This window comes from Chlorocebus sabaeus, chromosome 6 (genome assembly GCF_047675955.1).
Source record: "Chlorocebus sabaeus isolate Y175 chromosome 6, mChlSab1.0.hap1, whole genome shotgun sequence".
In the NCBI taxonomy this organism is placed as follows: Eukaryota; Metazoa; Chordata; class Mammalia; order Primates; family Cercopithecidae; genus Chlorocebus; species Chlorocebus sabaeus.
The window spans coordinates 47,248,318-47,271,145 of record NC_132909.1 but is presented as its reverse complement, the minus strand read 5'-3'; the positions used below and the strand labels follow the sequence as shown (position 1 = coordinate 47,271,145).

The following is a 22,828-nucleotide window of genomic DNA, read 5'->3' as shown; positions in this document are numbered from 1 at the left end:
ATGTAATGAGTCTCCTTTTGTCAGGATGATGAATTGCCCCCAAATGGCCCCCAGTTACCTCCCTGGGGCACCACTGTGAAACCCTCACAGCTCTTGCTGTATTCAGGGTCAACTCCACCAGCCATTTCACCCATCCTATGACTCCTACAGAGGAGATACATACGGTGCAAAGAGGTTGAGAGATTTGCCCAAGGTCACACAGCCAGGAAATAGCAGAGCTGTGTCCAAACCTAGGCCTGGTGAACATCCACAGCACCACACACCTCCTGCATGGTCTCAAACTCCTTCTCCTTGTCCTTGCCTGTGGACAGCCCCACTCATCTTAAAATTACATTTATGGTCCGGCACGGTGGCTCACGCCTGTAATCCCAGCACTTTGGAAGTCCAAGGCAGGAGGATCACCTGAGGTCAGGAGTTGGAGACCAGCCTGACCAACGTGGAGAAACCTCGTCTCTACCAAAAATACAAAATTATCTGGGCATGGTGCTGCATGCTTATAATCCCAGTTACTCAGGAGGCTGAGGCAGGAGAATCACTTGAACTCGGGAGACGGAGGTTGCTGTGAGCCAAGATAGTGCCATTGCACTCCCATCTGGGCAACAAGAGTGAGACTTCGTCTCAAAAAAAAAAATACATTTACCCAGTAGGCAGTCTTTAAAAGCAGGTGTTACACAGTAGAAACTCTGTGTAGACCACGTGTCACAGAGTGGGCACACTATGAAGAGTGGGTGGCATCAGTAGGTACTCTTGATGTAGAGCCGGCAGCAGTGAGTAGGCACTCTTTATCAAGAGCAGACGAGACTCAGTAAGCACTCTTTATACAGAGCAGGTGGCATCTGCAGTCACCCTTTATCTAGAGCAAGTGGCATTCAATGGGCTCTCTCCCTTTTTTTTTTTTTTTTTTTTTTTTGAGATGGAGTCTCACTCTGTTGCCCAGGCTGGAGTGCAGTGGTACGATCTCAGCTGACTGCAACCTCCGCCTCCTGGGTTCAACCGATTCTCCTGCCTCAGCCTCCCAAGTAGCTAGGGTTACAGGTGCCCACCACCACGCCCGGCTAATTTTTGTATTATTAGTAGAGATGGGGTTTCACCATGTTGGCCAGGTTGGTCTTGAACTCTCGACCTCAGATGATCTGCCTGTCTCGGCCTCCCAAAGTGCTGGGATTACAGGCGTGAGCTACTGCGCCTGGCAAGTAGGCACTCTTTTTTTTTTTTTTTTTTTGAGACAGAGTCTTGCTCTGTTGTCCAGGCTGGAGTGCAGTGGCGCGATCTTGGCTCACTGCAAGCTCTGCCTCCTGGGTTTGCACCATTCTCCTGCCTCAGCCTCCCTAGTAGCTGGGACTATAGGCGCCCGCCAACATGCCCTGCTAATTTTTTGTATTTTTTTTTTTTTTTTGTAGAGACGGGATTTCACCACATTAGCCAGGATGGTCTCGATCTCCTGACCTCGTGATCTACCCGCCTTGGCCTCCCAAAGTGCTGAGATTACAGGCCAGTAGGCACTGTTTATGTATTGCACGTGGTACTGAGTAGGCACTTTTTATGTAGCACAGGCAACAGTAGGGACTCTTCCTGTAGGGCAAGCAGCACTCAGAAGGCACCCTTTATGTACAGAAGGCAGCCCACAGTAGGTACACTTTATGGAGCACAGGCAACACTCAGTAGGCACTCCTAACATAGAGCAGGCAGCGCTCAATAGACCCTCTTTACGTAGATCAGGGAACACTCAGTAGGGAGTCTCCATATAGAGCAGGAGGTATCAGTAGGCACTCTATATGTAGAGCACTTGGCACTCGGTAGGCATGTATTATGTGGACAGCACCTGGTGCTCGGTGGACACTCTTCATATACAGGAGGTGGCACTCAGTAGGCACTCATTATGTGGAGCAAGTGGCACACAGTAGACACTCTACGAGGAATACTAGGCACTGAGTGTACAAGGTTAATGTAGAGCACCTGGCACACAGTAGGCACACTTTATGGAGAGCACCTGGCGCAGAGTAGACGGGATTTGGCACCTGGCGCACAGTAGGCACACTTTATGGAGAGCACCTGGCGCAGCGTAGACGGGATTTGGCACCTGGCGCACAGTAGGCACACTTTATGGAGAGCACCTGGCGCAGAGTAGACGGGATTTGGCACCTGGCGCACAGTAGGCACACTTTATGGAGAGCACCTGGCGCAGAGTAGACGGGATTTCGCACCTGGCACACAGTAGAAGTACTTTCCATGCAGCCTTTGTGCAGAGTAGAGACTGGTACACAACAGCTCAAGTGCTAGTTGCCACCCTTTGGTGCTGGTTGTCACCCTGCTAGTGACAACTAGCAACTAACCAGGAGTGGGAGGACAAGGAGGTGAGAAGGGTTTGGGTTGGCACAGCACAGAAATGAGTGAATAAGCAGAGGAATGAGTAAGATGCCTCCCCTGCTTCTCTGCCAACCCAGACCCCAGCCCACCCCTTCACCCCCACTCCCTGAGCCTCAGACCCCTCAGGAAGTCCATCCACCCTGAGACCCCAGACCCATCCTGCTGCTACACTCACCAGGCCCAGGTGACCCAAGAACCAGTTCCGTTTCGGGGGTTGCGGGAAACGGTTGCTAGTCGTCACTCCTTTTTGGGGCTCCCTCCTCTTAGGAGCCCTCATTGTCCCCCTCTAAGGCCCTCATCCAACATCCTATTTCCCAGGTGGGAAGACTGAGCCCAGGAGGGGCAGTGCTGGCCAAAGCCAGAGCAAGGATGAGGCAGAATGAGGACTCCGTTCAGGGTTCCCCAGCTCTGCCCTTCCCCTGCCTGGACCCCATCTGTTCCCTCCCATCCTTACCCTCCACGTCCCTGCTCTGTCCTCTTACACTGAGTCCAGCCTCCAGATTTGCTCTTCCAGCTGGGCTCTTAATCTCCAAAATCTGACCCGGGTAATCCTCGACGGGGCTGGGTTGTTTGTTCCTGCTCCTAGCAGTCAGGTCTCCAACAGGGCCCTGGGCTGCCTGGAGGCAGGACTTGAACTCCATCCAGCAGCAGGGGGGATAGAGGCTTGTCTCCTCCAAGTTGCCTGATTCAGCATCCAGAAGTGGTGCATGGTGTCCTGCTGGTCCAGTCTTAGAGAGGAGCACAGGAGATGATCTGGAGCAAGGCTTGGCTTGGCCTGGCTCACTTGACACCTGAACTCTCAAGTTCATGCTTTTATCTGCCACACACTCAGTAGCCACTCTTTAAGAGCAGGTGTCACACAGTAGAAACTCTATCTGACCCCTCTCAGCTTACTCTTCACCTTGTGTGGGAGGCGCTGAGACCTGAGGATCCAGTGCCCTTGCTGTGTCACCCGAGCTGGTTCTTCTGCATCCAGCTGGTCCCCCACACCCAGGTTTTGGCTGGCTGCCCAGACACAGGAGAAGCACCCAGGCTGTGAGGATTGGCTGGTCCAGCTCAGCCCAACCCAGCCTCCCACAGCCCTCCCTACATCAGGGGCCAGGGGCAGAAACCTCTCAGAAGAAGGGGAGAGGAAGTTGTGTGGGACAAGCTGCCCCTGACAGAAGGTGCCAGGGTGGGGGTGGCGGGCCTGGGGCATCCTAGCCTGTGATGGAGAGGGGCACTGGGCAAGGGGTTGGGTGTGCAAGTCCCTGGCCTTCCCACATTCTCCATGGCTGCCCAAGGCCCAGGCAGCTCCTGGGTGCTGGGCTGGAGGATGGGTGGGTTCCTAACTGAAACCAAGCCCCTGGCAACCTCCCAGTGATTCAGGCTGGGTCTTTCTGGACTTTAATCAGTCTCTCTCTCTCTTTCCCAGTCTAAGTGCTTACCAGGTAACTGGAGGTCACTTGGCTGCTGATTTTGGCTGGGTCTTTCTGGACTTTACCTCTCAGCCCCTGTTTATCCGTTCATGTTTACTCTCCCTGTTCTACCTCCAGCACTGCCCATCCCTGCCTCTCTCCACTGTCCTGGAGCTCCCTGGGCCCTTCCCTGGGCCTCAGGACCTCACCTACCATCCCGTCTGCCCTACAGAATGCCACAGCTGAGCCTGTCCTGGCTGGGCCTCGGGCCGGTGGCAGCGTCCCCGTGGCTGCTCCTGCTGCTGGTTGGGGGCTCCTGGCTCCTGGCCCGTGTCCTGGCCTGGACCTACGCCTTCTATGACAACTGCCGCCGCCTCCGGTGTTTCCCGCAACCCCCGAAACGGAACTGGTTCTTGGGTCACCTGGGCCTGGTGAGTGTGGCAGCAGGACGGGTCTGGGGTCTCAGGGTGGATGGACTTCCTGAGGGGTCTGAGGTTCAGGGAGTGGGGGTAAAGGGGTGGGCTGGGGTCTGGGGTGGCAGAGAAGCAGGGGAGGCATCTTACTCATTCCTCTGCTTATTCACTCATTTCTGTGCTGTACCAACCCAAACCCTTCTCACCTCCTTGTCCTCCCACTCCCGGCCTGCATTGAATCCTTTTCCTGCCTGTCTTCCCACATTAGTGGAGAGAGGCCACTGCGGGGCTTCTGGGCAGAGGGTTGGCTGCACAGAGGCGAGTCCCTGGCATCCCCACATTCTCCATGGCTAGACTCGAGACCTCCTGCACCCACTGTCCAGGGTCCTCTCCCTGCCTGGCCTATTTCCTGTTATGAGGGTACAGGTGGGCCAGAGGAGAGGTGTGGGCTGTCTCTCACCTCCACCACATCCGGAGGCACCTTCCTCTTATTTGTTCCTCCCCAGTAAGATGTCCCAATGAGGTCCTGTTACCAAACCCACATAAAAGTTGGCCACTCACTTCCCCTTTCAGAAGCCTTCCCTGACCTTTCTCCTCCCCCAGACCTTGCCCTCTGACTTAGACCTGCTCTGCCCTTTGGGGAACGTGGTCTCAATCTGCTCATTGCAAATGGCAGGATTGATGGGTGTGTCCACAGGTGAAGTGGGAGGGTGCACAGGACGCACTAGCACAGAGCCTGGTGCAGAAGCTGCTCCCAGGTGGGAGACACTGTCCTGATGGACGATCAGAGTCACCTCTGCTCCCCTAGTGGCTGCTGAGAAGGGAGGGTCCCCTGTGTGCAGAACCTTCTCCATGGGAGGAACTGGAGCCTGTGTGGCTGGCAGAGGAACCAGTCAGGACATGAAGGGATGTGAGGACCAGCCTTAGGGACATGTCCTGAGGCCATGCTGCTCCCCACAAATCTCCCCTGTGAGGACCTCCCCATGTGGCCGCCTCTGGGCTGAAATGACTCCAAGAACAAGAAAATCTTTCCTCTCAAGCTAACTGGGCCTCTGTGAGCAGACAGTGTGTCTTCTCCCTCTGCCCTGGGATGCACCCTTGGGACTTGGAGGTGGCCCCAAGAGAGATAGAGCAGGAAGAATGTGGATAGATAGATAGGTAATAGGATAGATGGATGGATGAATGTACAGACAGGGTGAATACATGGCTGGCTGGCTGGATAAGTAGGTGGGTGGGAAGATAGATAGATAGATAGATAGATAGATAGATAGATAGATAGATAGATACATACATACATACATACATACATAGATAACAGGATAGATGGATGGATGGACAGATGGATGCATGGATTGGATGGATGGATGGATGGATGGATGGATGGATGGATGGATGGATGGATAATACATACATAGAATAGTAGATCGGATGGGTAGATTAGGTGGATAGATAGGTAGATTAGATATGTAGGATGGATAGATTAGATAAATGGATAGATAGCTAGATGATTGATAGATAATAGTGTAAATGGATAAGTGGATGAATGTACAGATAAGATGGATGGATGGATTGATGGGTAGATAGATATATAGATAGAAAGGTTAGATAGGATGAATAGATTAGATACATAGATAGATGAATAGATAGGTAGGTAGGTAGGTAGGTAGATAATAGACTAGATGGATAAATGGATGCACAGATAGGATGGATGAATGGATAGGTAGATAGATAGACAAATAGATAAGATAAATGGATGGATTAGATAGATGGATAGATACATAGAAACATAGGTATATAGAATAGATAGATAGATAGATAGATAGATAGATAGATAGATAGATAGATAGATAGATAGATATGTAGGTAAATAGATGGATAGGTAGACAGATAGGTAGATAGGTATATAGATGATAGATAGGTAGATAGATATATAGAAGAGGAAGTTTATTATGGGAATTGGCTCACAGGATTATGGAGGCTGAGATGCTTCATGGTCTGCTGTCTGCAGGCTGGAGAAACAGACACTGCTGGTGTAACTCAGAGTCCAAAGGCCTGAGAAGGTGGAGTTCTGATGTCCAAGGGCAGGAGAAGATGGATGTGCCAGTCCCAGAACAGAGCAAATTAGCCTTTCCTCTGCTTATTTGTGCTACCTGGGCTCTCAAAAGATTGAATGAGTTCTGCCCACACTGGGGAGGGTGGTTCTTCCTTCCTCAGTTTAACCAAATCAAATGCCAGTCTCTTCTGGAAACACCCTTACAGACAGATGATCAGCTATCTGGGCATCCTTTAGCCCAGTCAAGTGGACACCTAGAATTAACCATTACAGGAGGTGATGGCCCCTGCCTTGTTTGCAGGTCACCCCCACGGAGCAGGGCATGAGGGTCCTGACTCAGCTGGTGGCCACCTACCCCCAGGGCTTTAAGGTCTGGATGGGCCCCATCATCCCCGTCATCCGTTTTTGCCACCCCAACCTCATCCGATCTGTCATCAATGCCTCAGGTACCACCTGGAACACTTGGTGGTGGGTGCTGCGGTGCATTTCAGGCCTGCAAGTCCCTCTGTCCCCAAGCTCCTGTTTGACCCCTGCAGTACTCTGGCCTCTCCTTTCCTTCTCTCTCAGCCATCTTCATCTTTCTTTCATGTATTCACCAATTCCCGTCTCAGCATCTCCTCTCTCCATTGCCCTCTGACACCCTGTCCTGGTGTTTTGGGCTGCCCTGGGGCCCCAAGAGACTTCAACCCAAGGCCCTGTCCTGGAGGAACCCCCAAGTTTAAGGAGGTGGATATGGATGGAGACATCCCCAACTTCATGGGGTCAAGAAAGGGCCAGAGGGAGATGGATGATAGCCCAGAGAAGAGCAAGTTGTCTGCTGGGGCAGGTTGGAAGCCTTCCTGGAGGAAGAGTTACTGGAGCCATGTCTGGAACAATGAGTAGGAATGTTTGAAAGGAGAGTGCAGGGTGATGCAATTGGGCATCATTAGTATTCAAGGCCCCTTGCCAGGTCTAGCATCACCTTGCCTGTCGCAAAGCCTAGAACAATGAGGAGGACTTGTGATTGATGGAGGATCTGGACTGTTATTCAATGACGTCCACCTCTGGTGTGGGTCAAGTCCTTCTACTCCATCCTGTAGTTTGTCTGCCCTAAATTCATTGCTCACTTGCTCTAGGCCCTGGGAATCTCCAAAAGGAGACTCCACTCCAACTTGGAGCCGTCTCCTTGACCTCCTGTGCTTTCCATCTTGGACAGGCCAGGCTGAGCAGGGAAACAGGCAGCATCCTACAGACGATGGCTCTGGCCTCAAAATGCTGAGTGACTCTGGGCTGGTTCCCAGCTGCTGTCTCTGGTTATTGAGGTCTCTTTCAGTTGTGAGTAGTGGAAATCCAACCTGGTGTGGTCTAAGCAAAGAAAGAGAATCTATTGATTTTAAAGTCCAGGGAGGATGGCCTTTAGGCATGGCTGGATCCAGGTCTCAAACAATGTCATTGGAAATCTGCCTTCCTCTCTTGGCTTTAGCTTTCTCCACGCCACTTTTCCTTTCAAGACGGCCTTTCCTTCATGACATCAACAATGAGTCCCAGAAGCTCAATTCTCACGGGAAAGCCCACATTTCCCCCAGAGTTCCCAGAAAAGGCCCATGATTTACTTGTCCTGGCCTGGATCACAGGACCAATTTTTCACCCAAACCCTGTGTCTCTGATTGCCCAGTCTTGGCAGGCCTGGGTCTTCCAGAGCTACTGTTTTGGGGGCACAAAGAAGTTTGATGGTTAAGGACTCAGGCCATGGGTGCAGATAGACCCAGTCTCAGGCCTCAGGCTTGCCATGGTCTGGGACTATGGGCAAGTGACTTTATCATTTAGAGCCTCAGTCTCTTCGTCTGGAAAATGGGATGAATGAAAGCCCAGCCCAGGGAACATGGTGTGTGGATCCACATGGGGAAATACCTTTTCTGTCTGTGTAACTGAAGGACTAGAGAGTCCTGTGTGGAGGATGTGAGGAGGAAGCCCAGGGGGGCTCAGCACTGACAGGAGGATGAGATGCTGCTTGAAATTCTCAGGGTGAGGGCCTCGAACTCCTCCCTGCAGATCCTTCTCTCTCATAGCCTAGGAGAGCTTGAATTGGTTCCTGTGTCTTTCTCTCCAGATTCACAGCTCGGAGGAAGGTCTCCTATACATACAAAGCCTGGTGTGCACCTTTGGTGATGTGTGCTGCTGGTGGGTGGGGCCCTGGCACGCAATCGTCCGCATCTTCCACCCCACCTACATCAAGCCTGTGCTCTTTGCTCCAGGTAGACACTGCACTGGCCACGCCTTGCCCACAGCTGGGGTCTCTGTGCTGCCTCCAGTGGATCGTGTGCCCATGTGCAGATGGGAGGAGCTGTGGTGGAGACGCCACTGCCTCCCTCTCCCTTGGACTTCCACCTGTCTGACCTCTGTTCCTGTTTGCTCATGTCTGGGGCGTGTCTCTATGTTGGCTGTACGGGTCTGCTGTACGGCTATGTCTTGTCACGTGTATATTTACACGTGGGTCCTGGTTACACCTGAAATATGTTATACCTGCTTACATCTGGTATGTCATTCCAACTGGGGTCATGTAGAGCTGGTCATGTGTGGGGCTCATCTGTGGCCAAGGACATGTGGGGCATGTGAGGGCCTGTTTGGTTCTTGTCTCAGGTGCTGTTTGACATTGTCGTTTCCTCCTGCTGGTCACATCTGGGCCATGTTTGGGGCTTGTGTGAGGTCTGGGACCCAGAGTCCCTGTGTGAGCTGTCTGAGACATTATATGAGTCTTGTCTGAGGCTGTGTTATAGTATGTTTGGGTCATGCCTAAGGAACAGTCTGGATCACATATGGGCTATGTCTGGGACGTTAAAGATACCATATTTATATTCAACCCGGAGCCTGTATGTGGAACGCGCTTTTAAGGTCGTGTTAGACCATCTCAGGTGCATGTTAGAGCATACTGTCTCGTGTTAGGAATTGTCATGTATTTTGTGGCCATGTCAGGACATGTGAACACATGTCAGGGTCATGTCTCATGTCCAGGTCCATGCCAGAAGGTGCCATGCCAGAAGATGTCAGAGAGTGCTGGGGCAGACAGGGTGTCCTGGGTCCATGTAAAGGCATTCTGTAGAGTGCTGAGCTGTGCTCAGGGGTTGAGGAAAATGTTGGGTCATGTAGGAGGCGTGTCAAGGCATGCTGGAGCCCCGACATAGCTTCTCCGTGCCAGGTTAGGCAGTGTCATTGCTGTACTGTGCTGCTGTAGCCTGGTCTGGTCTTCCCTCCCCTCCCCCATCCTCCCTTCTTCCTCTGCCCTTGGCCCCCTTCCTGCTATGTGGGGCTTGGAGGGGAGAAATGCAAACCTCTTGCTGGGAGCCTCCCCCCACCCCCAAAGTTCCTCCTTTACCTGCCTCCATGGCCCCTGATTGTCCTCATTTATGTCAGCCGCCATTGTACCAAAGGATAAGGTCTTCTACAGCTTCCTGAAGCCCTGGCTGGGTGAGTATCTGCAGGTGAACAGGGTTGGGAACAACCTGGAGGGCCAGGGGAGGGAGATGCCCTTGCCCATGGCCCTTGGCTGCCCTGTTAGGGGATGGGCTCCTGCTGAGTGCTGGTGACAAGTGGAGCCGCCACCGTCGGATGCTGACACCCGCCTTCCATTTCAACATCCTGAAGCCCTATATGAAGATTTTCAATGAGAGTGTGAACATCATGCATGTGAGTTATTTGAAGCCAAGGTCCCAGCTGCAGCCTTTGGTTGAGGGGACCACAGACAGATCTGGTCTGGAATTTTGGCTCTGCTGGGTGCCACTGGGTCATTGCTCTTCCTCTCTGAGCTTTGGTTTCCTCATCTGTAAAATGGGACTAATCATCCCTACTTAAAAGATGGTCAAGGTGATGTAATGGAGTCATGTCCCTGGTGCATAGTAGGTGCCCAGAAGGTGTCTGTTTCTATGTTTCCATCACCCAAGCCCTGTAAACTCAAGAGGGTCACGACGACAATTGCATAGTAGCTATTGCTGAGAAGAAACAACCTGAAAGCTCATTGGTTTAAAGCAATAAAGGTTTATGAATGCTGATAAGTCTGTGGGACAGTTGATGGGTTCTTCTGAATGTGGATGGAAGGGATCACTCGTGGTACAAGAGCAGCCTGGGGTCATGTAGGCAGCCTTGCAGGTGTTGGCCGAGTTCTCTCACATGTTTGGGTTTTGGCTGGCTTCAGCTGGGACCCCTGGATGTTCCTTCCATCTGATTCTCTCCCTCCAGAAGGCGCCCCATGGTTTACAATGCAGACAGGGTTCCAGGGAGTAAGATGAGGCTTAGCTTCATTCGTTATCACCTCATCATTTTTGCCACATTGTATTTTGACATTGAAAGCCATTAGTCCAACACAGAATCAATGGCGGGGGGTAAAATAGGCTCTGTCTGTTATTGGGTGTTGCTAAAAAACCACATTGCGAACGGTGTGGATATGAGGAGAAGGGAAGAATTGGAGCAAAAGTTTTGTGAAGTGTTTAGATTTTTTTAACTTTAAAATTGACGTTAAGCTAGTTACTGTTTCATAAATTCTTCTGGAAGAACAAGAAACTCCTGGGTCAGAGACAAAGGATAGTTTTACTATTCATGAAACAGGGAGGAGCATGTGTTTCTTGTCAGATTGCATTTCTTCTCCAAGCCTGTCAAATCCCATGGGCTGACATAGGTGGGCTTCTATAAATGCCTACTGACATCATATATTGCATTACAGGGAAGGGGCATTAGGCTTAGGAATCTGTTTTTATAGCAAGCAGAAGCAGCATATCCAGGGGGTGTCCCTTATCCTCAAAGTTATTTTCTGCAAACACAACTCTGAGAAAATTTTCAGGTTAAGAACATCAGTGTCTTGCATTTGTGACATGCCCAGAAAGGGTGCTCAGGATTCATGGAGGACTACCTCTACAAACATAGGGATGTTTTGGTAATCAATTTATAGCAATGCAGATGAGGAAACCCAACATTTATTAAGCACTCACCATATGCCAGAAACAATGCCATGTGCCCATTCCATGACATAGTATATATTGTCTAATTTGATTTTAAGAACTCTGTGAAGGAGAGACGATGTATTTCTGCCCCATGGCAGATGATGAAACTGCAGGTCTGAGAGATTAGGGAGCTAACCCAAGTTCACCCAGCTAATGAGTGAGCTTGGCGTGGTGGAGCAGAGTTTCTAACGTGGATTATATGGCTCCAAAGCACATCATCTTAACTGTTCCTGAAGATACAGGGGAGGGTAATGAGTTGACTAATGGCACACAGAGCACGGGAGCCAGAGCTGGAACTTGAACCTAGGTCTCCTAACTCCCAATCTTGGGTCTTCATCTCTTAATAGTAACAGCTTTTGCTTGTACCATAACCTGGTCCTCCCTGGGGAGGGGTCCCAGGGGAGAAGATGAAGAGGCTTATTCTGGGGAGTGCATCTTGACGATTGGGGTTGGAGAGGTGCTCAAGGGAGCAAGGAGCCTGCCCCAGCTCTGTCCCCTTCTCTGGCTAGGCCAAGTGGCAGCTCCTGGCCTCAGAGGGCAGTGCCCGTCTGGACATGTTTGAGCACATCAGCCTCATGACCTTGGACAGTCTGCAGAAATGTGTCTTCAGCTTTGACAGCCATTGTCAGGAGTGAGTTCTTGCCCAGGGTCTGGGATCTTGCGCCGTGGACCCAAAGTGGGTAGGTGGGGGAGGGAGGACTGAGAGGGAAATCAGACAAACCTTCCTGGAGGAGTTTTGTTATACCTGATCATTGAAGAACTGGTATGAATTTTATCTTGAGGTTTCTAGGGACTCATTAAAAGGGTTTGAACTGGTGGTCAGTCCCTGACAGTGGGTCTCTGTCAGGGACTGACCGTAATGGAGTTAACACTGATGCAAAGAAGCTAGGGTGGAAGATGGACCATGCACTAGTTGGAGGAGCATAAAGTCCTAGCTTTGTGAACAGCTTCAGGAAGGAGAAGGGGCAAGACTGTATACTGGGAGGGAGAGAGAGAATAGGAGCATAATGTGCAAACTATCCTCTGGGTGCCTAGCGGCATGGAGGCATCTCACAGAGATAGGATGCAGGGAGAGATAAGAGAGCCTGGAGAGTTGATTTCGTGCTGATCCCCACTCTGTATCTGTGGGGTCATCTGTTCCTGGATACTCCGTTTACTGATAGGAGGTAGCTCCTGGCTGCTGGTGGCAGGTGCTCTTGGGGCTTCCGGTGTACTAAATTGTTGCCTCCCTTTCTGCCCTTATCCTGCAGGAAGCCCAGTGAATATATTGCCGCCATCTTGGAGCTCAGTGCTCTTGTGGCAAAAAGACACCAGCAGTTCTTCCTGTACATAGATTTCCTGTATTATCTCACCCATGATGGGCAGCGTTTCCGCAGAGCCTGCCGCCTGGTGCACGACTTCACAGACGCCGTCATCCAGGAGCGGCGCCGCACCCTCCCTAGCCAGGGTGTTGATGACTTCCTCCAAGCCAAGGCCAAATCCAAGACTTTGGACTTCATTGATGTGCTCCTGCTGAGCAAGGTGGGCTTCTCTGGGATCTGAATTCAAGAAGCAGAAGGGAGCTTCATGTGAAATGTCAGATGAAAGAATTTGAACTTGATCCAGAGGGCACTGGGGAGCCATGGAAGGTGATTGAGGAATGGAGGGACAGGTCAGAGATAGGTTTTAGAGATGACTCTGTGGAGTGCACGTAGCAGGGAGCTGCTAGGTTTGAAACTGACAAGTCTGAGAGTTTGCTCTATTTACAAGCTAATGAGTTAATTGGCCACATTTCCATCTATACATCTACGTCTATGTCTGGGTCTATGTTTATGTTTTTGCCTATGTCTTTCTATATCTTTGTCTCTGAGTTTGTGTCTCTGTCTATGACTGTGACTGTGTGTATGTCTTTGTCTTTGTCATTGGCCATATCTGTATGTCTTTGTCTGTATCTGTGTCTTTATCTGTGTCTTTGTCTTTGTCTATGTTTTTACCTTTCTTTCTTTCCTTCCTTCCTCCCTCCCTCCCTCCCTCCCTCCCTCCCTCCCTCCCTCCCTCCCTCCCTTCCTTCCTTCCTTCCTTCCTTCCTTCCTTCCTTCCTTCCTTCCTTCCTTCCTTCTTTTCTCTTTTCCTGTTTTTGACGGAGTCTCACTCTATCACCCAGGCTGCAGTGCAATGGCACGATTTCAGCTCACTGCAACCTCCGCCTCCTGGGTTCAAATGATTCTCCTGCCTCAGCCTCCCGAGTAGCTTGGATTAGAGGCACCCACCACCACGCCAGGCTAATTTTTTTGTATTTTTAGTTGAGAGGGAGTTTCAATATTTTTAGTCTCGAACTCTTGACCTCGTGATCTGCCCATCTTGGCCTCCCTAAGTGCTGGGATTACAGGTGTGAGCCACCGCGCCTGGCCATATTTTTGTCTTCGACTGTGCCTGTGTGCCTGTGTCTGTTTTTATCTGTCCATGTTTATGTCTACGAGTATTTGTGTCTGTGGGTGTTTCTATGTCTATGTCTTTGTTTATGTCTATGTTTATGTGGATTTGTGTGTCTGTGTTTGTGTCTAAGTCTATGACTTTATCTATGTGTGTCTGTGTCTACGTCTGTGTGTCTATGTCTTTGTCTATGTGCATTTCTATTACGACAGATGCATTAAACCTCTGAATCAGAGCAGCCCATGTCTTGCTCATGGCAATACTATCAGCCAGAGTAGGATTGTGCCACTGACTTTCCACCCCCAAGTCAAAGTCCTCCAAGGGCAATGCAATGTTTTCACCTGTATGTGCAGCACAGTTTGTACCCTAGGAGAGACACCCTACATTATGAGTTCCAGCACATTTTCTACAGAGAGAGAGAGGGAGAGAGCGTGCGAGAGAGAGAGAGAGAGAGCGAGAGGAAGAAAGAGAGAGGGCACCAGCTTTGTGAGAGATTATGTGCTTTGTTCTGGATGCCATATTCCATAGACTTACAACTCAAATATCTCCAGGGAGATAAGATTCATTTACCACTGTAGAATGTGGGCAAATATCTTTGAAGCAATACTTAATCTCTAATTTCCAAAGCAAATTGCCATTTAATTATCCTGTAACCCAGGTTGCCAGCAACTTTTTCTCAGAAAGTTTTCATCATGCAGAAACATGAAAGCATCCATGGGTCATTGAGTCTTCCCACTAGGGACCAAAGGAAAGGCAAGGAACCCGGAAGGAAGTCCATGGGGTTGGGGCTCTGGCCATGGTGACCAATAGGGGTCTAGGAGTGCAAGATGGGCTTGGGTTTCTGGAAAGAGGATGAATCTTCAGAGCTTGTCTCAGATTAGACTCAAGAGCCCTCAGAGGTAGTGTGGCTTTTTATGGGGGTGGGGGTTGGGAAATTATTGCCTTCTCTCCAGGATGAAGATGGGAAGAAGTTGTCTGATGAGGACATAAGAGCAGAAGCTGACACCTTTATGTTTGAGGGTGAGGGCCCCAGTGTGGGGCTAGAGTGGGAACTTGGATCTCTTCATTCCAGGAACAGGGTGGGTGGACCCCTCACACTTCCCATCCCCCTTTCCCCATCTTCCCTGAGGCCCAAAATGTATGGTTGCTGTCCACCCTCGGGTGCTGAAGCAGCCCAGAGACCCAAGCCTGCCTTGCTGCCTCCCAGGCCATGACACCACGGCCAGTGGTCTCTCCTGGGTCCTGTACCACCTTGCAAAGCACCCGGAATACCAGGAACGTTGCCGGCAGGAGGTGCAAGAGCTTCTGAAGGACCGTGAGCCTAAAGAGATTGAATGGTGAGTGCAGGTGCTGGTGGCTGTTCCTGAGCCTCTCTCATTGACTCTGTTCCCCAGGTGGGAAGGGGAGAGGGGTTGTTTTTGTTGATTATTCCACTGTTGCTTAGTGGGATTAGGAGCACAGGACCACAGGCAGGACTTAATACCCAGCCTGACTGTCTGGGGAAAGGTTACAGGCCGTTAGGTTACAGAAAGACCTGGGCTTCTGAGAGAATTGGTGATGATATGTGAGGACAGATAACGCCACTTAGCACATGTTCAGCAAGTGAACTTCCCCTCCACTCTCTTCCTTTTCTCCCAGAAATATCATTTTTTTCCCGAACATCTTCACTTGTTGAATGTTTGCTCTGCTGTTCCCCAATTCCTACCCTTCTGTCCAGTCCAGGGATTTATAAGGGAGACCTGGGGGTAAAATTTATCCATTCTTGTCCGGAACACCTGCATCGTTCATCCATCCTGTCCTCATTCAGCAAACGCTCCCACACTGCATTCCCACCCCCACATCTGTGCACAGCATCTTTCTGTGCTCTGGAGACCTGGGAAAGACTCAGCCCAGGGATCTGTTTTCCAGGTGCTCCCAGCCTGGTGGGGGAACTGTCCCTGGGCAAGACACTCCCACATGGGCAGGGATGGGGTTTACAGTAAGAGAAGCAGGGTATAGAAAGTGTCTCAATTGAGAGCCTGAATAATGATCAGTCGATAATTGGGTACAGTTGGGGAGCAGTGCTCTAGGTCAAGAAGACCATCTGGGGTCTTTGGGGGAGGAAGAGGGAGAGGAGAGGGGAGAGAGAGAGAGAGAGAGAGAGAGAGAGAGAGAGAGAGAGAGAGAGAGCAGGGTCAGGACAGAAAGGAGGAGAAGGGGAGAGAGAGGAAAAGACTGAGTTGTGGGTTGTGGTGAGATGATAAAACTGGAGATGGTAGCAGGGGCTGGTTGTGGAAGCCTCCGGGAAAAAGTTAATGGCTTCAGTTTTAGCCCAAGGGCAATAGGGAGCCATGAGAAGTGTTTGAGCAGGGGAGGGACAGGTCACATCTGGGTACCAGGAAGATCTTTCTAGGGCTAGTGTGGAGGGCGGACTGGAGAGGACCAGCTATAGAATGAGGGCACAATGGGGACATTCTAAGGCCTGAGCCAGGCCAGGGGCTGGAGGAAGGAGAGGAAGCACTGGAATGGATGGGTATCTTGGATTCAGTGTCCTCCCGTCCACGCCTTTGCCCAGCACAGCAGTCCTGGGGGGGAAATAAACATTTTCATGCTTTTAAAATAAAGAATATTTTTGCAATTTTATTTTTTAAAACATATTTTTATTGAAGCATAATTGATGTACATAGTTTTGAAATACATATGATAATCTAATATATTGCATATAATTGATAAAGATCAAGTCAGTGTTCTTGGGATATCCATCGCTTGAAATGTTTGTCTTTTCCTTATGCTAGAAACATAACTAACTCAAGCAAACTGTTTTGGAATGTAGAGTACATATTGTAAACTATAGTGAGCCCAGTGATCTCTCGAGTGCTAGGTTTCATTTCTCCTATCAAACCTCATATTTGTACCCATTAATCAACTTTTTCTCATCCTTCCCTCCCCTCTGCCAACCTATCTTCTTTTTTCATGAGATCCACTTTTTCAGCTCCCACATGTGAGTGAGAACATGCGATATTTGTCTTTCTGTTTTTGGCTTATTTACTTACCACAATGACCTCCAGTTCCATCCATGTTGCCACAGATGACAAAATTTCAGTCTTTTAAATGACTGAATAGTATTCCATTGTGTATACACACTACATTTTCTTTATCCATTCATCTATTGATAGACACTTAGGTCAAATCCATATTTTGACTGTTGTGAATAGTGCTGCAATAAACACAGAAGTACAGATATCTCTTCAACAGATTTATTTTCTTTCTTTGGGATAGAAATTTCTTGTCTTTCTTTTCAGTCGTGGAGTTTCTGGGTTATGCGGTAGTTCTAGTTGTAGTTTCTTAAGGAACCTCTGTGCTGTTCTCTGCAGTGGCTGCAGTAATGTATATTCCCACCCACAGTGTGTGAGAACTCCCCTTTCTCCACGTCCTCACCAGCATCGATTGTTGCCTGTGTTTTTGATAAAAGCCATTTTAACTGGGATGAGACGATATCTCACTGTGGTTTTGATTTGCATTTCTCTGAAGATTAGTGACATTGAGCATTTTTCCATCTACCTATTGGCCATTTGTATGTCTTCTTTTAAGAAATGTCTATTCAGATCTTTTGTCCATTTTAAAATCAGATGATTTGGTTACTTTTCCTATTGAGTTGTTTGAGCTGCTTATATATTCTGGTTATTAATCGCTTGCCAGATGGGTAATTTGTATTTTCTGCCATTCTGTGGGTTGATTCTTCACTTTGTTGATTGTTTCTTTTGCGGTGCAGAAGGTTTTTCTTTTGATATAATCTCATTTCTCTATTGCCTGTGCTTTTGAGGTCTTATGTAGAAAATCTTTGCCCAGACCCACGTCCTGGAGTATAAAACCCAGATTTCAAGCAAAATTATATATGTAGTTAAAAAAAAAAATGGTCAAAAGACTTTATGACAAAAATGAAGTTCCTTTTTAAACTCCACCTTAGCAGTGACTACAGTCAACAGTTTTTTGTGTGTTCTTCTAGAAAATGGCTATTCCAATGCCAACATTTATATGAACTCACACTGTGACTTTTATTTATATGAACACGTACTGTGCTTTTCTTTGTAAATGAAAGTCCACAAAATAGACACAGGTCTGCATATTATCTCTGAGATCTTTTACTTTTCTCAAAACATAAATTTTAGGCCGGGTGCAGTGGCTCAAGCCTGTAATCCCAGCACTTTGGGAGGCCGAGACGGGCGGATCACGAGGTCAGGAGATCGAGACCATCCTGGCTAACACGGTGAAAACCCGTCTCTACTAAAAAATACAAAAAACTAGCTGGGCATGGTGGCGGGCGCCTATAGTCCCAGCTACTCAGGAGGCTGAGGCAGGAGAATGGCGTAAACCCGGGAGGCAAAGCTTGCAGTGAGCTGAGATCCGGCCACTGCACTCCAGCCTGGGCGACGGAGCAAAACTCCGTCTCAAAAAAAAAAAAAAAAAAAAAAATATATATGTATATATATATATATATAAATTTTGGAAAATGAGTTTGTTTTTAAATTTGTTCTTTGTCTTCGACAAGTTTTAATTATATGTGTTTAGAGGCACAATATGATGTTATGATATATATATGATATATGTATACATATATCAACATAGAAATGAGCTGAATAAACTATACAGCACTCAGAAAAAAATAGCATTAAGGCACCCTGTTGAGTGAAAAAAAGTTACAAATATATACATAAGTACATGTAAAACAGCAAGAAGTATATGGATACATATTTATAAAAATGAATGATTTATAGGTAGATGATGGTGAAATAGATGATTAATGGATAGATAGATAATACATTGATATATGTATATGAGATATGTATGATATATGATATATATATGATATATGTATACAACCTGAAATTATTAAATCGAGGTAATGAACAAATCCATCACTTCATGTATTTATCATTTTTGTGTTGAGAACATTTGAAGTTTACTTTCTTAGCAATTTCAACTAACACAATACATTGTTTACTAAAGGCACCAGGCTGTGCAGCAGATCTCAAAAACTTATTCCTGTTGTCTAACTGAAGCTTCTACCCTTTGACCAACATTTCACCCCTCTCTGTCCCTCCCCCAGCCCTGGCCTCTGGTAACCACCATTCTATTCCTGTTTCTATGAGCTTGACTATTTTAGTCGAGATAAGAAAGATAAGATTATTTAGCCAAGAAAAGTAAGATCACGTGTGTTTGTCTTTCTGCACCTGGCTTACTTCACTTAGCATAAGTTCCTCCAGGTTCCTCCATGTTGTGCCAAATGAGATAACTTTTTCTTTTTTAAAGGCTAAATGGGATTCCATTGTGTATATATATACACCATATGGGAAAAGAGCATTAAGTTACAAAACAAATGATACAAAAGAGTTCTTCTTGCACCAAATGAGACATTACAGATAAGACTAGGGTTTTCCTTGACAATCCTGCCACCCCACCTAAGCCTTTCTCATTCTCCAAAGGTGTCTCTAGAGCCATAGATTTGTTATCTATCTATCTATCTATCTATCTATCTATCTATCTATCTATCATCTATTTCTGTATCTATCTATGCAACTATGTCTCTATCTTCTATTATCTATCTCTATTTATTGATCTACATATTATCTATGTATCTATCTATATCATCTATTTATCATCTATATATCCCTCAATCATCTATCTCTCCATCATCTATCTATGAATCATTCATTTTTGTAAATATATATCCATATACTTCTTACTGTTTTACATGTACTTATGTATATATTTGTAACTTTTTTTCACTCAACAGAGTGCCTTAATGCTATTTTTTTCTGAGTGCTGTATAGTTTATTCAGCTCATTTCTATGTTGAAGAGGACATTAAACATTTTCAATTATAGTAGATATTTCTAATTTGCCTTCTAGAGTGTCTGTACTGATTTACCTTTTAGCCTACAGTATGTGATGAGACTAGTGATCCCTATTTCCTCCTTTTGTGTAGCTGTATAGTATTCCATTGTGTGGCTGTTTATCTAAACATTTTCCCATCGATGTATATTTGGCTTGTCTCTAAACTTTTGCTAAACTGGGTGTGATGCAGTCAGCATGTGTGCACAGTGACCATTCCTTACATATATAAGCATCTCTGCAGGACAAATTCTCTAAAGTGCAATTGCTGAATCAAAGACCATTTGCATTGTACAATTATTATTTTTTTTGAGACAGTTTCACTCTTGTTGCCCAGGCTGGAGTGCAATAGTGTGATCTCAGCTCACTGCAATCTCTGCCTCCCAGGTTCAAGCAATTCTCCTGCCTCAGTCTCCCGAGTAGCTGGGATTACAGGTGCCCGCCACCATGCCTGGGTAATTTTTTTGTAGAGATGGGGTTTCACCATGTTGGCCAGGCTGGTCTCGAACTCCTGACCTCAGGTGATCTGCCTGCCTCGGTCTCCCAAAGTACTGGGATTACAGGCGTGAGCCACCGTACAATATGATTGCAAATCCTTTACTATTGGCTGAGTTTTATGGCACAAACTTTCCCATAACTTTACCAAAAGTACTATTGTATTATCGAATTTTAAATCTGGGCCAATCTTCATATTTCTTCTTTTGATGGACATTTAAAAAAATAAGAGTGAGGCTGAACATCTCTTGCACGTGCTGATGTTATTTGCTTTCTTTTTATGGAACTGATTTTCTTATTATTTTTCCTCTTTTTCTTTGGACTGTTTAAAAGTATTTACTTTTAAGAATGTGTATTAAGATTGATTTTTTTCTGCCTTGTGTTGCAAAATATTGCCTTTTAACTTTTGGAGGGTACTTTTGATTAATTTCTATGACGTTAAGTTGGTTCACATGTTTCTTTCAACTGTAAAATCTATCCATTTCCCAGGATTTTGTTTGGGGTGGGTAGGGGCCCCTTTACCAAAGGTGAAGTTTTCACTTATTCTCATGTATTTTTCTGAGCTCTTTGTACTGTTCCATGGGTCTGTTTTCTTGTTTCTGCAACAGTGCCACACTGTTTTTATTCCTGCAACTTTGTAACCATGCTTTTTAAAAGTTTATTTCGTTATAGGGAGAAAACCTCTCACTTGCAAACAGAGAAGCTGATAGTTGTGTCTTTGCTCCTTTAATAAGGATTGGGGCTGGGTGTTTCCTTAGGGACGACCTGGCCCAGCTGCCCTTCCTGACCATGTGCATGAAGGAGAGCCTGCGGCTGCATCCCCCAGTTCCTGCCGTCTCCCGATGCTGCACCCAAGACATTGTGCTCCCAGACGGCCGGGTCATCCCCAAAGGTGCTCACAGCCTCACGGGGAGGAGCCTCCTGGGTAGGAAGAGGAGCCCCTCGGCCAGGGTACTTGTCCTGACGGCCCCCTTCTCTCCCACAGGTGTTATCTGCCACATCAGTGTTCTCGGAACCCATCACAACCCAGCTGTGTGGCCGGACCCTGAGGTGTGGGGCCCCCCTCCCTCCCTCCCTCTGTTTTTTGTCCATTCCAAGGCTCCTAGAGGAGGGGGCAGGATTTTGATCAGGAGAATCCAACATCGCCTCCCTCCAAGATGCACACAACTGTCTCTCTCTTCAAGGGTCGTGGACTGGGAGACCCCACCCAGCCATGCTTCTTGGTCTTACCTCCAGGTCTACGACCCCTTTCGCTTTGACCCAGAGAACGTCAAGGAGAGGTCACCTCTGGCTTTTATTCCCTTCTCGGCAGGACCCAGGTAAGGGCGGCCTGTGTCTGAGATGGGGACGGGTTGATAGGTGCAGGGGTCTGGGCATGACAATGGGGAGAAGGGGGACATTGTAGATGGTCCAAATTCCAGCTCTCCTTCCCTCACCTCCTCTGGAGTTTATGGGAAAAGGTCCATAGAGTAGGGTTGGGTTGGTCCTAGACGGATCCCTGGTGTGCTCAGAGCCCCCTCCCACCCCACCTTGGTCTAGGCTGGGGGCTGGAGCTGGGCTAGACTTGCAGGATATGCAAGCCCACATGGGGATCCAGGCACGGATACCCACTTCTCTATTCCTCAAACTGACCTGGGCGGGGTTGGGTGTCCCAGGCCAGGTTTTCAGCTTGAGGGGTCCAGGATGGGGCTCCTGGGTGCAATCAGAGTTTCCACCCCTCTCCCCAAGGAATTGCATCGGGCAGGCGTTCGCGATGGCCGAGATGAAGGTGGTCCTCGGGCTCACGCTGCTGCGCTTCCGCGTCCTGCCGGACCACACCGAGCCCCGCAGGAAGCCGGAGCTGGTCCTGCGCGCAGAGGGCGGACTTTGGCTGCGGGTGGAGCCCCTGAGCTGAGTTCTGCAGAGACCCACTCTGACCCCATTAAAATGACCCCTGATTCATCAAAAGTGAAGCACAGAATTATCCTGTGACCCCATTCCACAGTCCTGTATTGCATCCTAGATACGTACTCAAAATAATTGAGACTGGTGTTCAAACAAAAAGATGCTTGTGCATGAATGTTCATGGCAGCCCTATTCACAGTGACCAAACGATGAAAACAACCCCAAGGTGTATATTACCAGATGAAAGGGTAAACAAAGTGTGGTCCATCCATACAATGGAATATTACACAGCCATAAAAAGGAATGAAGCAGTGATCCCTACTACACTGTGGATGAACCTTGAATACATGATACTGAGTGAAAGACATCAGATGCAAAAGGTCACACAGTGTGCGGTCCTTTTATATGAAAGTTCCAGAACAGGCCAATCTGAAGAGATGTATAGCAGGTTGGTGGCTTTCAGCAGCTGTGGGGAGGTGGGACTGAGGAGCGACTGCTAATCAGGATGGGGTTTCCTCCTGGGATGGTGAAAATGTTCCGGACCTAGATAGTGACGAAGGTAGCACGACATTGTGAGTGCACTAAACGCTGTTGAATTGGACACTTTAGAATGGTTGAAATGGTGATTTTCATGTGAATTCTACCTAAAAATGCTATTATAGCTCATATATTCTTTTTTCCATCTGTATTATTCACACAGGAATATGTTGTGAGCATCTTAGGAAACATTATTTTGTGTTTTTCAAAATGTGTATGTTAAGTATTCAAATCAGTCTTAAATGTTTTAAAATATGTAATTTTAGAAAATAATGTAAAAGGGTTTTGTCTCAGTTTGTAAGATTTCTTTTCATGCACATTAATGGCTTGAAGTATCATTATCAGTTAGAAATCGAGTTGTTCTTCATCAAATGACTTTTGGAATAGAGATCTTATTTTTATAGCAATAGACGCACAAATATTCCTGTAA

General features: G+C 47.8%; 1 protein-coding gene across 6 annotated transcripts; it reads left to right on the top strand.

Moving 5' to 3' along the window:
* Positions 1-3,452: 3,452 nt before the first annotated feature.
* On the top strand, positions 3,453-22,801 carry CYP4F3 (cytochrome P450 family 4 subfamily F member 3). 6 transcript variants are annotated; one of them, XM_007995608.3, is made up of 13 exons: positions 3,453-3,533; positions 3,997-4,195; positions 8,320-8,464; positions 9,621-9,674; positions 9,766-9,893; positions 11,710-11,831; positions 12,451-12,721; positions 14,566-14,632; positions 14,820-14,949; positions 20,736-20,869; positions 20,963-21,027; positions 21,214-21,296; positions 21,706-22,801. In XM_007995608.3, the coding sequence occupies exons 2-13, from the start codon at positions 3,998-4,000 to the stop codon at positions 21,869-21,871; spliced, it is 1,563 nt and encodes a 520-aa protein (XP_007993799.3). In that variant the 5' UTR covers positions 3,453-3,533; position 3,997; the 3' UTR covers positions 21,872-22,801. The 6 variants fall into 6 exon arrangements, 5 of the variants coding, with proteins under 5 accessions (XP_007993799.3, XP_037848407.2, XP_037848408.2 ...); XM_037992479.2 differs by lacking the exon at positions 8,320-8,464 and adding an exon at positions 6,532-6,676; XR_012093235.1 differs by lacking the exon at positions 20,963-21,027 and having other exon boundaries at positions 20,736-20,902; positions 21,706-21,812.
* The last annotated feature ends 27 nt before the right edge of the window (positions 22,802-22,828 follow it).